Genomic DNA, 13,229 nt, shown 5'->3' with positions numbered 1-13,229 from the left:
TGCGCAAGTTCATGGAAGACTTTATCTTTATGATTGTGTAAATGCTTTCTAGCGGAAACTTGAACTGTAACATGAGCAGCGCAAGTTCTGCATTGTGGCCAAAAGCAGAAACTCTGCAACGGAGAGAGGTGACTTGAAACTTCACCCGGGTTTGTGCAGCTCGGCGCGGGGGGCGCGCCCATCTCCCCGCTCCTGCACCGTGTGTGCGCACGCACACACACACACGCCTGCTCCTGCACCGTGTGTGCGCACGCTCACCCCACCCTCGGCACGGAGCGCGCACGCGGGCGCTTTACCCAGCATGCGGCGGGTGAGCGCGGGGCCGCGCGTCGCCTTAGTTATTTACAGCTCGGGCCAAGATGGCGGATCATGAGGAGCAGGTATCGGAGGAGGAGAAGGTAAGAGCGGCGGCAGCAGCAAGTGTGAATGAGTGACTGTCCCTGCTCGCTGCCCCGGCTCACTCCCGCTCAACGCCCGGTGAAAGGTACGGGAATCGCCGGGCGGCGGCGCTGGGCTCGGGGCCCTGCCCTGTCCGGGGCGGTTGCTTTTTGGGCCGGAGCCACTTTATTTTTAGCTCGGTGCAGCCGGCCGCAGTCCTTGTACGGTCGTCGCATCGCGGACGCCTGGGCAAGCCCCCAAAAAAGCGGAGGGCAGGGCCCATGTGGCCTGAGATCGGGCCCGGGGACCAGGGTTTGGGGTTCTGGTCGGGTTCCCTAACCCGCCTTCCCCCCTCTTCCCCCTTTCTCTCTCTTCCCCCCCCCCCCCCGGCCGTGGGACTTGATCGGTGGCCCCGAGGCTACTGTCCTCGGGTATCCGGGCTGGGAGAAAGCTGGTTACAGAGAAGCTGTGCGGCCGCTCGGTTTGGGGCCAGTGTCCGGGAGCCGGGCGTGGCGCGGAGCAGCAACCCGTATCCTTCTGTTTCCATTCAGTCGCTGTTGTCCTTCTCAATGCTATAGGTCTTGTCTGTAATCTCTGTACAAATTGTCAAGTCCAAACCCACTCGATTCAATCGGCGAGGAAGCTGAAGTAACTGCTTCAAGGTAGCACAACCAGCAAATACTGAAGGGAATAAATATCCAGGCTGCGTTACCCATAGTTTTTTCCTTATCTTTTAGTGCATGTCTACTGGCTAAGATTACAAAGTTATGATCTGTTAAACTGAGTTTGACGTCCATTGCTCCCAGTTACCAGAAGTCGCAGCTTTACTGAAAGCTCTCCCCTCCCCACCGACCCACCCACCATAAGTACCCTACAATCAGAATCATATTAACATCTGAAGGAGTGCTGTGCCAATCCGCCTGCAAAAATAGAACTGCAGGCCTTAAACTCTGCCATATACCTCAAATGTTACTTTAAATCTGAAATTCACTGAGCTTTCTCCTCCTCACTGTTTAGGATATTATTGCGCACTTTGCGATTTGATGACAGTCATACATTTTTAAGACCTACAAGAGTGAATGCCGAGTAGTTAATTTCTGTTTTCTTAGTAACACTTTGCTCTTGCCACTTAACGTCTTTCTGAAAGCCCTGTGTACTTTTGTTCCTGTCACATGATGTAAATAGAATGGTGAATTTCACTCAAGAGAACAGAAGTGTGGACCTGTGATCACCCCCTTTGTTAAAAGTAGTTTGTGTACTGAAGATATTTTTCTCTATGGTTTAATAAGCTGCATACACAGTTTCTGTGACATTGTGCCAAGCAGGACTGTAGTATATCTAATTGTTTCCTTAATTGTTTGGGAATGAGAGAGCTTAACATAATGGTCTGAGAAAATTAAAAGCAATTTGTGATTAACTGGTTAGCTAAGATCAATGTAGTAGTTGCTTTCTGTATTAAAATTGAATTGTTTAATCCTTCTATGTCTTGGTACTGTATTAGTTTGTTTTAGTGAGATTGTACTGTTTTGTAATTTCACTTTTTGTTTACTGCATCTGTAAATTTGTGACTAACTAATGGCATGTACCAGTCTGAAGTCTTACAGGAAGTTGGTTTTCTTAAGTGAATATCTAACATTTGAAAGTGCTTGATTTGTGATAACAGTATAATACTGAAATTTCCAAGTCAAGTTTTAAGCTGCTGAGTATAACCATTGTTTTTGCATGACTATTCTGGAAACATAGAAAATAGGAGCAGGAGTCGGCCATTTGGCCCTTCGAGCCTGCTCCGCCATTCGTTATGATCATGGCTGATCATCCAACTCAGTAGCCTGTTACTGCTTTTGCCCAATACCCTTTGATCCCTTCAGACCCAAGAGCTATATCTAACTCCTTCTTGAAAACATACAATGTTTTGGCCTCAACTGCTTTCTGTGGTAGTGAATTCCACAGGCTCACCACTCTCTGAGTGAAGAAATGTCTCCTCATCTCAGTCCTGAAAGGTTTACCCCATATCTTTAGACAATGACCCCTGGTTCTGGACTCCCCCACCATCGGGAATGTCCTTTCTGCATCTACCCTGTCAAGTCCTGTTAAAATTTTATAGGTTTCTATGAGATCCCCCCTCACTATTCTGAACTCCAGCAAATCTAATCCTAACCAACTCAATCTCTCCTCCTACGTCAGTCCCGCCATACCAGGAATCAGTCTGGTAAACCTTCGCTGCACTCCCTCTATAGCAAGAACATTCTTCCTCAGATAAGGAGACCAAAACTGCGCACAATATTCCAGGTGTGGCCTCACCAATGCCCTGTATAATTGCAGCAAGACATTCCTGCTCCTGTACTCGAATCCTCTTGCTATGAAGGTCAACATGCTTACCTTCAGCAACTGGTGTATGAGAACACCCAGGTCTCGCCGCATATTCCCCTCTCTGTTTATAGCCATTCAGATAATCTGCCTTCCTGTTTTTGCTACCAAAGTGGATAACCTCACATTTATCCACATTATACTGCATCTGCCATGCATTAGCCCACTCACTCAACTTGTCCAAATCATCCTGAAGCCTCTCTACATCCTCCTCACAACTCACCCTCCCACCCAGTTTTGTGTCATCTGCAAATTTGGAGATATTACGTTTAGTTCCCTCATCTAAATCATTAATGTATATTGTGAATTGCTGGGGCCCTAGCACCAATCCCTGCAGTACCCCACTATTCACTGCCTGCCATTTGGAAAAAGACCCATCTATCCCTACTCCTTGTTTCCTGTCCGCCAACCAATTTTCTATCCATCGTAATACGCTACCCCCAATCCCATGCGCTTTAATTTAACATGCTAATCTCTTACGTGGGATTTTGTCGAAAGCTTTCTGAAGAGCCAAATAAACCACATCCACTGGCTTCCCCTCATCAATTCTACAAGTTACATCCTCAAAGAATTCTAGTAGATTTTTCAAGCTTGATTTCCCTTTCGTAAATGCATGCTGCCTCTGCCCGATTCTCCCACTGTTCTCCAAGTGCTCTGCTATAAAATCGATGATAATGGACTCTAGAATTTTCCCCTCTACCGACGTCAGGCTGACTGATCTATAATTCCCTGCTTCCTCTCTCCCTCCCTTTTTAAATAGTGGGGTTACATTAGCTACCCTCCAATCTGTCGGAACTGTTCCAGAGTCTATAGAATCTTAGAAGATGACCAACAATGCATCCACTATTTCTAGGGCCACTTCCTTAAGTACTCTGGGATGCATACCATCAGGCCCTGGGGATTTATCGGCCTTCAATCCCATCAATTTCCCCAACACCATTTCTCTACTAATACTGATTTCCTTCAGTTCCTCTCTCTCACTAAGCCCTGAAATCCCCAACATGTCTGGTATGATATTTGTGTCCTCCTTTGTGAAGACGGAACCAAAGTATGCATTTAGTTGGTCAGCCATTTCTTTATTCCCCATACTAAATTCCCCTGTTTCTGACTGTAAGGGACCTACATTTGTCTTCACCAATCTTTTTCTCTTCACATACCTGTAGCAATGGAGCAATATATTGTGTAGCAGTGGAACACTGTCCAAAGTTATCGCTTAAGAATTTGGTAGACTAAAATTGTGGGTATGCTGCCAGGTATGTCATATTCATGTCACACACTTTCTTCCTTTTCTGTCCTCTTTCTAGTCTTTTTTGTAATATAGTTTTATGCACATGAGTTCATTTGCATTCCTTGGCAAGAACAAAACCACTTCAATCACTTTTTTAAGTTATAGAGCAGTTTCACTTCTGAGTGACATGGGTAATTTCTGCCCCCATTATTATTCAGCAAACTATCTAGCAAGAGAAAGGCAATGATGTACCCCACTATTTTAAAAGCATGTCGGACCATTTGTCATATGCCAGGCTGATAAGTTTAATGAACAGAATGATGGTATATATGATATTGTTAGAGTAATCTTTTGAGATTCATTCTTATTTCAAAAGGATTTTATGGATACTAAAATTACCATTTTATCTGACTGCTGACTTTGCTGGTATAGGTCTTGGGACTATATGCTGAAATCACAAATAGGTTTCATTCATGATCTGTTTTATTTTCTTTAAGAAAATATAGCTTTATAAACTGGATCATGTATCCTGCTCATGTATCTATTTTAAATGTGCCACAAAAACAACTTCCCCAATTTTTAAAATAAAAACAAGAAATGCTGGAACCACTCAGCAGGTCTGGCAGCATCTGTGAAAAGAGAAGCAGAGTTAACGTTTCGGGTCAGTGACCCTTCTTCGGAACTGACAAATATTAGAAAAGTCACAGGTTATAAGTAGGTGAGGTGGGGGTGGGGCAAGAGATGAACAAGGTAAAAGAGACAAACGAAAATCCCGTCGGAGAGAAGAGCAGAACTTCTTCAAGGTAGGCATTCCTGGAAGAGAAGTGGCAGTGAATTAAATACTAAAATAAAAGCAAAATACAGCGGGCCCAATTTTTAATATTGATTTAGTGCTAATGGAAAAAAAACTTGTCCAGACTTCTACATATTTTACAAAATTCTAGCAAAATACTTTGCTTGAAAAATTGTAATTATGTAGTGCTAAGAACAAAATGCTGAAACAATGTTTACAAAATATATGGAGAAGGACAGGTAAAGAAAGATCAGAGTCTGTCCCATCCTGACATGGTGTAACTTCTGCACATTATTCTTGCCACAAACCCTTGCAGTCTCTTGCAAAGCAATAAAAAGCAGATGACCATTGGCCAATTTTGGGGGGAAATTTTAGCCACACTTTCGCAAAGGCAAGTAAACATGTTCCAGTAGAGCATGATGACTGGGGGCTAAATCTGCGAAATAAATCAAAGCTGCACAAGGGTTCTATTCCCTGCAGTGTCTTAACCAGGTTAGGGGAGATTGCAGTAAGTCAGGTAGTTGAAGTTGCAGTATAGATGCATCCCTTCATTTTTTTAAAAACTGAAATTCTTTGTTTAATAGAAGTCAGTCAAAAGAATTGTGTTCTTTTTACTCCATCCTGGCTGTTGTGTTCTCTTTATAAAGATTAATTAGGGATTTCTTTTTTCTACTTACTGTAATTATTTCTGTGAATTGCTATCAGGTTTGTAATAATGGAGCAATATTCGGTGTCTGGTCTGGTATGCATCATGTGACATTTATAGTCCTTCTGAGCATTGTTGACCCAATTTCTGAAAAATATATTCTTGCAGCTTTTTGTTGTAGTAGATGGTATTCATTTATTATAGATCATTTTTAATGGGGAGTACAATCTGGGAAATTGGTATTTGAATCTATAATATTACTTGTGAGCTTTCAATTAATATCAATGACACCAACAAACAAGAAGCTTAGGGAGGGATTAGCAGCACAGCTAGAAATGCAGCCGTGAAGGGGATTCAGTAGTCAGGAGGGGCTGACAGTCTGTTGCAGTCCAGACCAATTGCTTTGTTGTCTCCTTGGTACTAGGATAGGGCACACATTAAGACTGGAAAAGATTGTGTTAGGTGAGAGAGAACTGATTATGGCCCATGTAGGTAAAGAAAGGTCTGAAGGTAAATTTAGATTAGAAAATAAGCTTAGGAGCAGGATCTTATGGGTGATGGTCTTGAGTTTATTTCCTCAACCATATGACAAGAAAATTAGAAGAATCTATACATGGCTAATGTGATTCCGCTTTGGGTCTTTTCACCAGTTGTACAACCTGTTTGGATGTAGCCTGACCTTCGGAACAGACAAGGCGCTAATTTACTGACAACATTGTTAAATAGGGAAGTGACCAAGTATTTAAACTAGGCTGTAAAAAAAAACAAACGAGGTCAACTAATGGGTTGGCATCCTTCTAAATATGAAAGATGATGGACGCGCTGCAAACAATCCATTTAAGTGGGGTGTCTTGGTGCACCTTTGGCTGTGAAGGCCAATCCTTGAGAGGCAGGTTCTGCCACTAGTGCTGCACGTGAAGCTGCCAAGTGCCAACTAATAGATAAGGGGATATAGATGACAATAATACAAAAAGCAGTTTACCAGAAGGATGTGGAGTAGAGGCATTAAATCAAATGAACTAGTTCTAAATGGGGAAAAGACATGTCTTAGAGGTAAGGGGTAGTTTAGGCAAAGAAAAAATGGGAAAAGGATTTTTTTTTTGAAAAAGCTAAAGTGCATGCTTTGCAATAGGTAGTGAGAAATAAGCTGGACGAACTGGAGGCAATTATTTTTAATGAAACGCTAAGATTTTATAGTATTAACAGAAACTTGACAGTCAATATGGTTGGAGCTTAGGATTTTTAAAAAGATCTTGTTACATTAGTAGGGATGCAGGTTGGACATACAAATATAATGAAATGGAAGATGGGCAGGTTTAACCATCAGTCTGAAAGATTTTAATTGAGGCAGCGAAAAGGGAATGGAATTCCTATGATGTGTAGAATTACTACTTCAGAAATATGTTAACCAACAAGGGAAGAAACATTGCTAGATCTGGTTATGATAAAATAGGTCAGTTAGATGAGGTAACTAAGGGTGAGCACCTTGGAATAGTGACCACAATATGATGAGGTTCAAGGTCTAGCTAGCTAACAAAGATTAGAACATCAAACTGGCTTAAGCAGACTTTAGAAAGTTGAGTGCAGTAGCTGAGGTAAGATGGAAGGAGAAATTGGCACACAGGACTTTAGAGCAACAGTGGTATGTTTTAAAAAGGAGATTGTCCATTGCCAAGTTACAGGTTAAGAATATTCCATTATCAGTGTTAAAAATGTTACAGTGCAGTGGATAAATCAAGAGGTTAGGAGCCTACAAAAGTTGGAGGGCCTATATGGGAATTAACTAAAAGAGAATGAGAAAATAATTGATAATTAACTGGATGAGGAAAGCTAAGAGGGAGTAGAAACATCTAAAGAAACAAAGTTTTACAAATGTTGGTGAGGTTAGATCCCTAAGAGGAGAAGATTGACAGTTTGTAGATGAAAAAATTTGCAAATGTATTTGTGTTATGAATGCTGGACTTTGTAACATGATTGTTTTAGAAATTGTGACTTTTAAAAGTTCAGAATGGAGTCTTGGAAGGTCAGGTAACCTCACCTCCACTCTACGAAAGGACACAGCAGAATTCTTGGTTACCAGGCAACAGAGAACACAGATCAAAGACTTTCTCTCGAAAAACAGAGACTGCAGGGCTAACGCCAGAAGGATAATGGGCTTCGTTCTCCCAGACTTTCAGGTCATAAAACAAGGAGTCAGTATTTCGGAAGATGTAAATGTACCAGGTAGCTGTTAACACCTGAGAATAATGGAGGGCTCAAGTAGCTCTGTGAAACCAGGCTTCTGGACACTGCATATTGGAACTGTACAGCAAGCTATTGACATTTGAGTCCAGATAGATTTAACAGACTTTCTGAAGGGAGACAGGCAGCAAAAAACAAAACCAGCAGTTGCAGCCTCAAGCCAGGATGGAAGAAGGGAACACAGCAGTTGTGGTCTCACAGCAGGCTGTAAGAAAGGAAGACAACCAGCAGTGGCAGCTCGAGAGCGCACGAGAGGGAACACCTGCTCTCAGAAGATGGATACAGTGAAAGGCTGCTAAGACTTGAACCTGTTTCGAAAGTTGAAGCTTGCAGAGAAGTAAAAGACCAGCAGGATCACCAGGAAATGCCGCTATCTCAGACGTACAGGTTGGAGGTGCGTTGAGAAGTGAGTGAAGAGGACATTGATTGTTGAAAAGGTCTGGGAGATCTAACCCATTGCAATGGAGGAGTTTGAGGATTTCGCCATCAAAAAGGACTGTGTAACATATAAGTGTGTTAATTGGGAATTTCTTTTAGTTTAGTTAATAGTCTTAAAATGTGAAATCTTGTGTAATTCTTAACATTGTTCTGGGGATTCATCTCTTATTTTTCATGTTAACGATCTCACTGAGGTCGCAACAGTCCATCACATTGGCCTTCAGAGAAGGATATTGGAAAAGTGAATTCTGAAGTGGTTGAGTGAAATGAGCAATGTTAATAAAGAAAAAATGCAGATTCTTTAGTTAAGCTAAAGGAAGACAAACCACCAAGGTCCCATATGCAACATCTGAGGATCCTTAGGGAGGAAATTGCAAGACTCTAGAAACTGATTCAGGGCTGAGTGAATTTTGTGTTAGAGGACTGGAGAGTAGCTGGTGTAGTTTCAGTATATAAAGGAAGATGGATCTAATCCAGGTAATTGCAAACCAGTTAGCTTAACATTTGTGCTAGGAATGCAATGGATGGACCTTAGCAAAACCTTTGACAAGGAATCATATGACAGATCATAGAGAAGATTAAGGGGTATAGAGTTTGGGGGAGAGGATAGTAAACTGGATGTAAAAATTAGTTAGAAAGGAGTAAACTGAGTAGGGGTTAATTTTTTTAAGGTTCATTCTTGCCCATTCTGAAAGTGCTTCGACAAAAGTTTATATAGCTTTAATTTGAGGCAACGCTGCTTTATATTTCTCTGCGTAAAAATGAAGAGCAAAACAGTAACTATTATGTTGGAAGGAGTGGCTTGAAATTTGAAGGGGTGATGGGATGCTGTAAGTAGATCTTGCTGAGAAGGTATCTTACTGAAGCAAATTTTTAAAGGTGATGTAGACACACTGATTTCTGAAGGAAATTGAAGTATGGAGGCAAGATGGTTGAAGGCTGTGTTGTCATTAGTAGAGGCAGGTGTGGGGGAGGGGAGAAGTGCAGTAAACCATAGTTAGAAGAAAGCATCTGAGGGAAGTTGGAAAGTAGGGAGGCGGGGGGGTAGGGGGATTTGCAGATGTGATGAGGCAATGGAGATATGAAGATTAGATGAGTAGGAAAGGATGAAAGAACTGCGTTTCAGATGAGTTGGAGTTTATGCAGGTTGGAACTCGAAATGCCAGCGGGGAGAACATTGGGAAATATCCATGCTGGAGATGACAAAGGTGTAGATGGCAGTGAGGTAGGGGCAAGGTAGTAAGCCATCATTAACGATGAACTTGGATATAGGATTTGAAGCATGATGATGTATGTGTGAAATTTCATAATGGTCACTTGAAATGTGGTGAACAACGTAGCAGTGTTTATATTTAGTCTTGGAGCGTGCCGATATTTAATGCTGAGGTGATGTTCTGGATCTATCAGAGGTGGCGAATTAAGCTACCAAATAGGAAACTGCAAATGCAACTCCTCAATGTAATAATTGGGTTGGTCTTTAGCTGTCACTATTTGCTACTGCTGGTCAAAATACTCAAAGGAAAAAATGTGAATTAAAAATTCACTCCCCAGAAGTTTTCTGTGTATGAAGTAGTAACTCGTTCAGTTATAGTTCCTTTCTTGCATGCATCTTACTTAAATGCCCATTTTTAAGTTATAAACTTGACAATAAGTGTCAAGTTAATTTGATTGGGGCAGATGTCATAGCTTTATCTAATGCTCACCTGTACACTTTGCAGTCAGGATTTTTTTCCTTTTCTTCCCCAACATCCAGAAAGCTCAAAGACATTGTAGCATGCTGACCACTCCCCTCCTAAGATTAGCTAACTAAGTTGAGCCACCTTGATTTACTTGTAGAAAGAGGGAGATAATTGATCTAAGCAGATAAAATCCTTGGTCAGGATGGATTGCATCCGCACATATTCGAAGTTAGGGAAGAGATGGCTGAGGCACTAGTAAATGTATATAAACATTTATTAGAAGAAGGAATAATGCCAGAAGACTGGCAAATAACTAATGACTCCTATGTATTAAAAAGGGAGATGGAACAAGTCCAGGGAATGATAGACCAATTAGTTTAAGGTTGGTGATGGGAAAGATAATGGCATCCTTACTCAAAGATGTAATAGAAAACCTCTAGAAATGGAAAATATAATAATCATAGATCCCAACCTGATTGAATTCTTTGAAGAATTCAAACAGGAAGAACATAACGAATTAGGAACAGGAGTAGGCCACTCGGCCCTTTGAGCCTGCTTCACCATTCAATAAGTTCATGGCTGAACTGATTACTCCACATTTCCACCTACCCCAATAACCTTCCACCTGCTTATCAAGAATCTATCTACCTCTGCCTTAAAACTATTCGAAGACTCTGTTTCCACCGCCTTTTGAGGAAGAGAATTCCAAAGACTCACGACCCTGTCAGATCTTTGTCTTAAATGGACGACCCCTTTTTAAACAGTGACCTCTGGTTCTAGATTCTCCCACAAGGGGAATCGTCCTTTTCACATCCATCCTGTCAAGACCCCTCAGGATCTTATAAGATTTTATAATATAATATTTATAATCTTAGAACACATAAAGGTAATGTAGGCATAATATATTTGGATTTCCAAAAAGCCTTTGAGAAGGTGTGGTTCATGACTAAGGTCAGAACTTGTGGAGTCAGGGGTCAGTACCAGAATGGATAGCCAGTTGGCTACAAAACAGAAAACACAGTTACTCAGATTGGCAAATGGTGGGAAGTGGTCTACAAGGATCGATGCTGGGGCTACTGTTCACTTACATAAACAATTCAGCCTCAGGAACTGGAAGTACAATTTGAGGATGATGCCAAATTGAGAGAGTAGTTGATAAGTAGGAAGATTGTGACAAAATACAGGAAGTAGTCAATAAACTTGTAGAATGGGCATGCAATTGGAAAATGAGCTTCAATATAGGTAACTGTGAGGTAGTACAGTTTGGTAGGAATGATGAGGCTACATACTGTTTGGAAAATAAGTGTCTAAATGGAGTTGCGGAACAGAGGGATCTGTGGGTACGGATGCACAAATCACCAAAAATAGTGATGCAGGTTAATACGGTGAAAAAAAGGGCAACAAAGCACTGAGGTTTATTGCTATAGGAATGGAATTGCAAAGCAGAGATGTTCCGTGAAACTTGTATAAAACCTTGGTTAGACTACACTTAGACTACACTTAGAGTACTGTGAACAACTCTGGTCTCCATGTTATAAAAATATAAAGAGGCACTGGAGGAGGTGTATTAAAAATTTACTAGTGACAAAGGAGCTGAGGTTTTATCTATTAGGACAGACTGAACAGGGTGGGGCCCTTTAGAAAAGAGAAAGCTGAGCAGTGGCCTGATGGAGGTCTTCAAGATGAAAGGATTTGATAGGGTAGACATGTAGAAAATGTTTCCACTTGCGGGTGAGATCACAGCTAGGGGCCATAAATATGAGAGCTGCTAATAAAACCTGTAGGGAATTCAGGAGAAACTTCTTTACTTGGAAAGTGGTAAGAATGTAGAACACTGTACCATAATGAGTAGCTGAGGCAAATAACATGGATGCATTCAAAGGGAAGCCAGATGAGGGAGAAAGGAATGGAAGGATATGTTGGAGTTAGTTGAAGAGGGATGGAGGAGACTTGCGTCGAGCATAAACGCTGGCATGGATCAATTGGGCCAAACGGCCTGTTTCTGTGCTGCAGATACGTTGTAATACATTCAAGCTAGCTGGAATGAATTACATAAAACAGACTAGCCCTTTAAGGTCTGTGCTGATGTTTATGCTCCAAACAAGCTACCTCTCACCTTTACCCTATGAACATACCCCTCATTTATTTAACTAGCTTCACCTCAGTGCTTCTGCGCTATTCATCTCAGCTACCCCATGTGATAGAACAACTGTGTATTTATATAATGTTGTTAACATTCAAAATGCTCTGCACTTTAGAGGAATAATGATAATGGAATCTCGGGTCAGGGAAGAGAAATTAAGGTAAAGGAAGGCTTGAGAGTAAAGATGGGTTTTGTTAAGGATTTTAAATAAGGTGGGAAAGTGGAAGTTTCAAGAGAGAATTCCAAATGACAAGGCCTCATGTGGTGGAGAATATGAGTACCCTAGAGATTTGCCAGACTGATAACTACGTTTTAGGGCTGTTGGCAGTTAGGCTCAGAGAAGTGGGCTTTGTTCATTGAATGTGTCGACTTGAAGATGATGTGATTTAAGGGTCTCGATGTTTGGGCTGAATAAGGATGGAAGCACTAGAGGGGCATTGGTATAAATATGCAAATGTATTTCGCTAAATGCCAGAAAGTAATTCTTTTCAGTGAGTCATCTGGTCTCTGAAATTTGCAAAACAAGCAGTAAGTGTAGATTCTTTGTATTGAGAAGGGTGGAAGGTAAAACAAAATGTATATTATATTGTTGTTCTGTTTACTGTTCACGTGTTTCATGAATTAAAACTTTGATCCAAAACTTGTGTCACAATTTGGTAAGAATGTATATCCAATCCTCTGGAAATGAGAATCCAATGGTTGTACATTCCAAGAGCTGAGGTGCATAGTAAGGATTCTCTGTTTGATCCCTGGGTCTCGCTATCATTTATGTAGACATCAGTTAGGAAAGGGTGTACTTCTGATCATGAGGCCTATTGATTAAAGTGCCTGGTCACATTGAACTCTTTTAAGTGTACAAACCCAAAAACATGATTAAGGCTGATGAGTCAGAGGAGAGGGTTTCGGGATTCAAGTGAAGGTTTAAGACACCGAAGATCAGGAGGTGCTCAATGCAAAGACAAAAGGTATGAGAAAGTATTAGCATGGGCTTCGGAAGGCTGGTAAATGGATTTTTGAGTTGGGAGAGATAGATCAGTGTGAGGTGGTACCAGAAGTATTGGGGAAGAAGCCAAAGTGTGTCTTGGTGATTTAAGGCTACACCACTACAGTTATTTGGATGAGGCAAATAATGGCAAATGTAGTAGGGAGGCCTCAGTAAGGAACTGCCATTTGAACCATTAATTATGGCTTAATTAATGCCAGGGTGTATCTGACCTTATCCATGACTAACCTGGCTAGCAGTCTGTCCAGAATATGAAGTCTAGGCTGCTGATTAAGTTTTTAATCTTAGTTTGATTCTGTTGGTTAAATGATGA

General features: G+C 41.4%; 1 protein-coding gene across 1 annotated transcript in view; it reads left to right on the top strand.

Moving 5' to 3' along the window:
• Nucleotides 1-289: 289 nt before the first annotated feature.
• Nucleotides 290-13,229, top strand: part of LOC137379556 (F-actin-capping protein subunit alpha-2) — a 56,096-nt gene continuing 43,156 nt past the window's right edge. The window contains exon 1 of the mRNA XM_068050533.1: nucleotides 290-398. Within this exon, the coding sequence (XP_067906634.1) occupies nucleotides 360-398 (39 nt within the window). The 5' untranslated portion in view covers nucleotides 290-359. The remainder of the gene's footprint in view (nucleotides 399-13,229) is intronic.

Source organism: Heterodontus francisci, chromosome 18 (assembly GCF_036365525.1).
Source record: "Heterodontus francisci isolate sHetFra1 chromosome 18, sHetFra1.hap1, whole genome shotgun sequence".
NCBI lineage: Eukaryota > Metazoa > Chordata > Chondrichthyes > Heterodontiformes > Heterodontidae > Heterodontus > Heterodontus francisci.
Note: the sequence above shows the minus strand (reverse complement) of the source record. Positions and strands in the feature narration are given on the sequence as shown.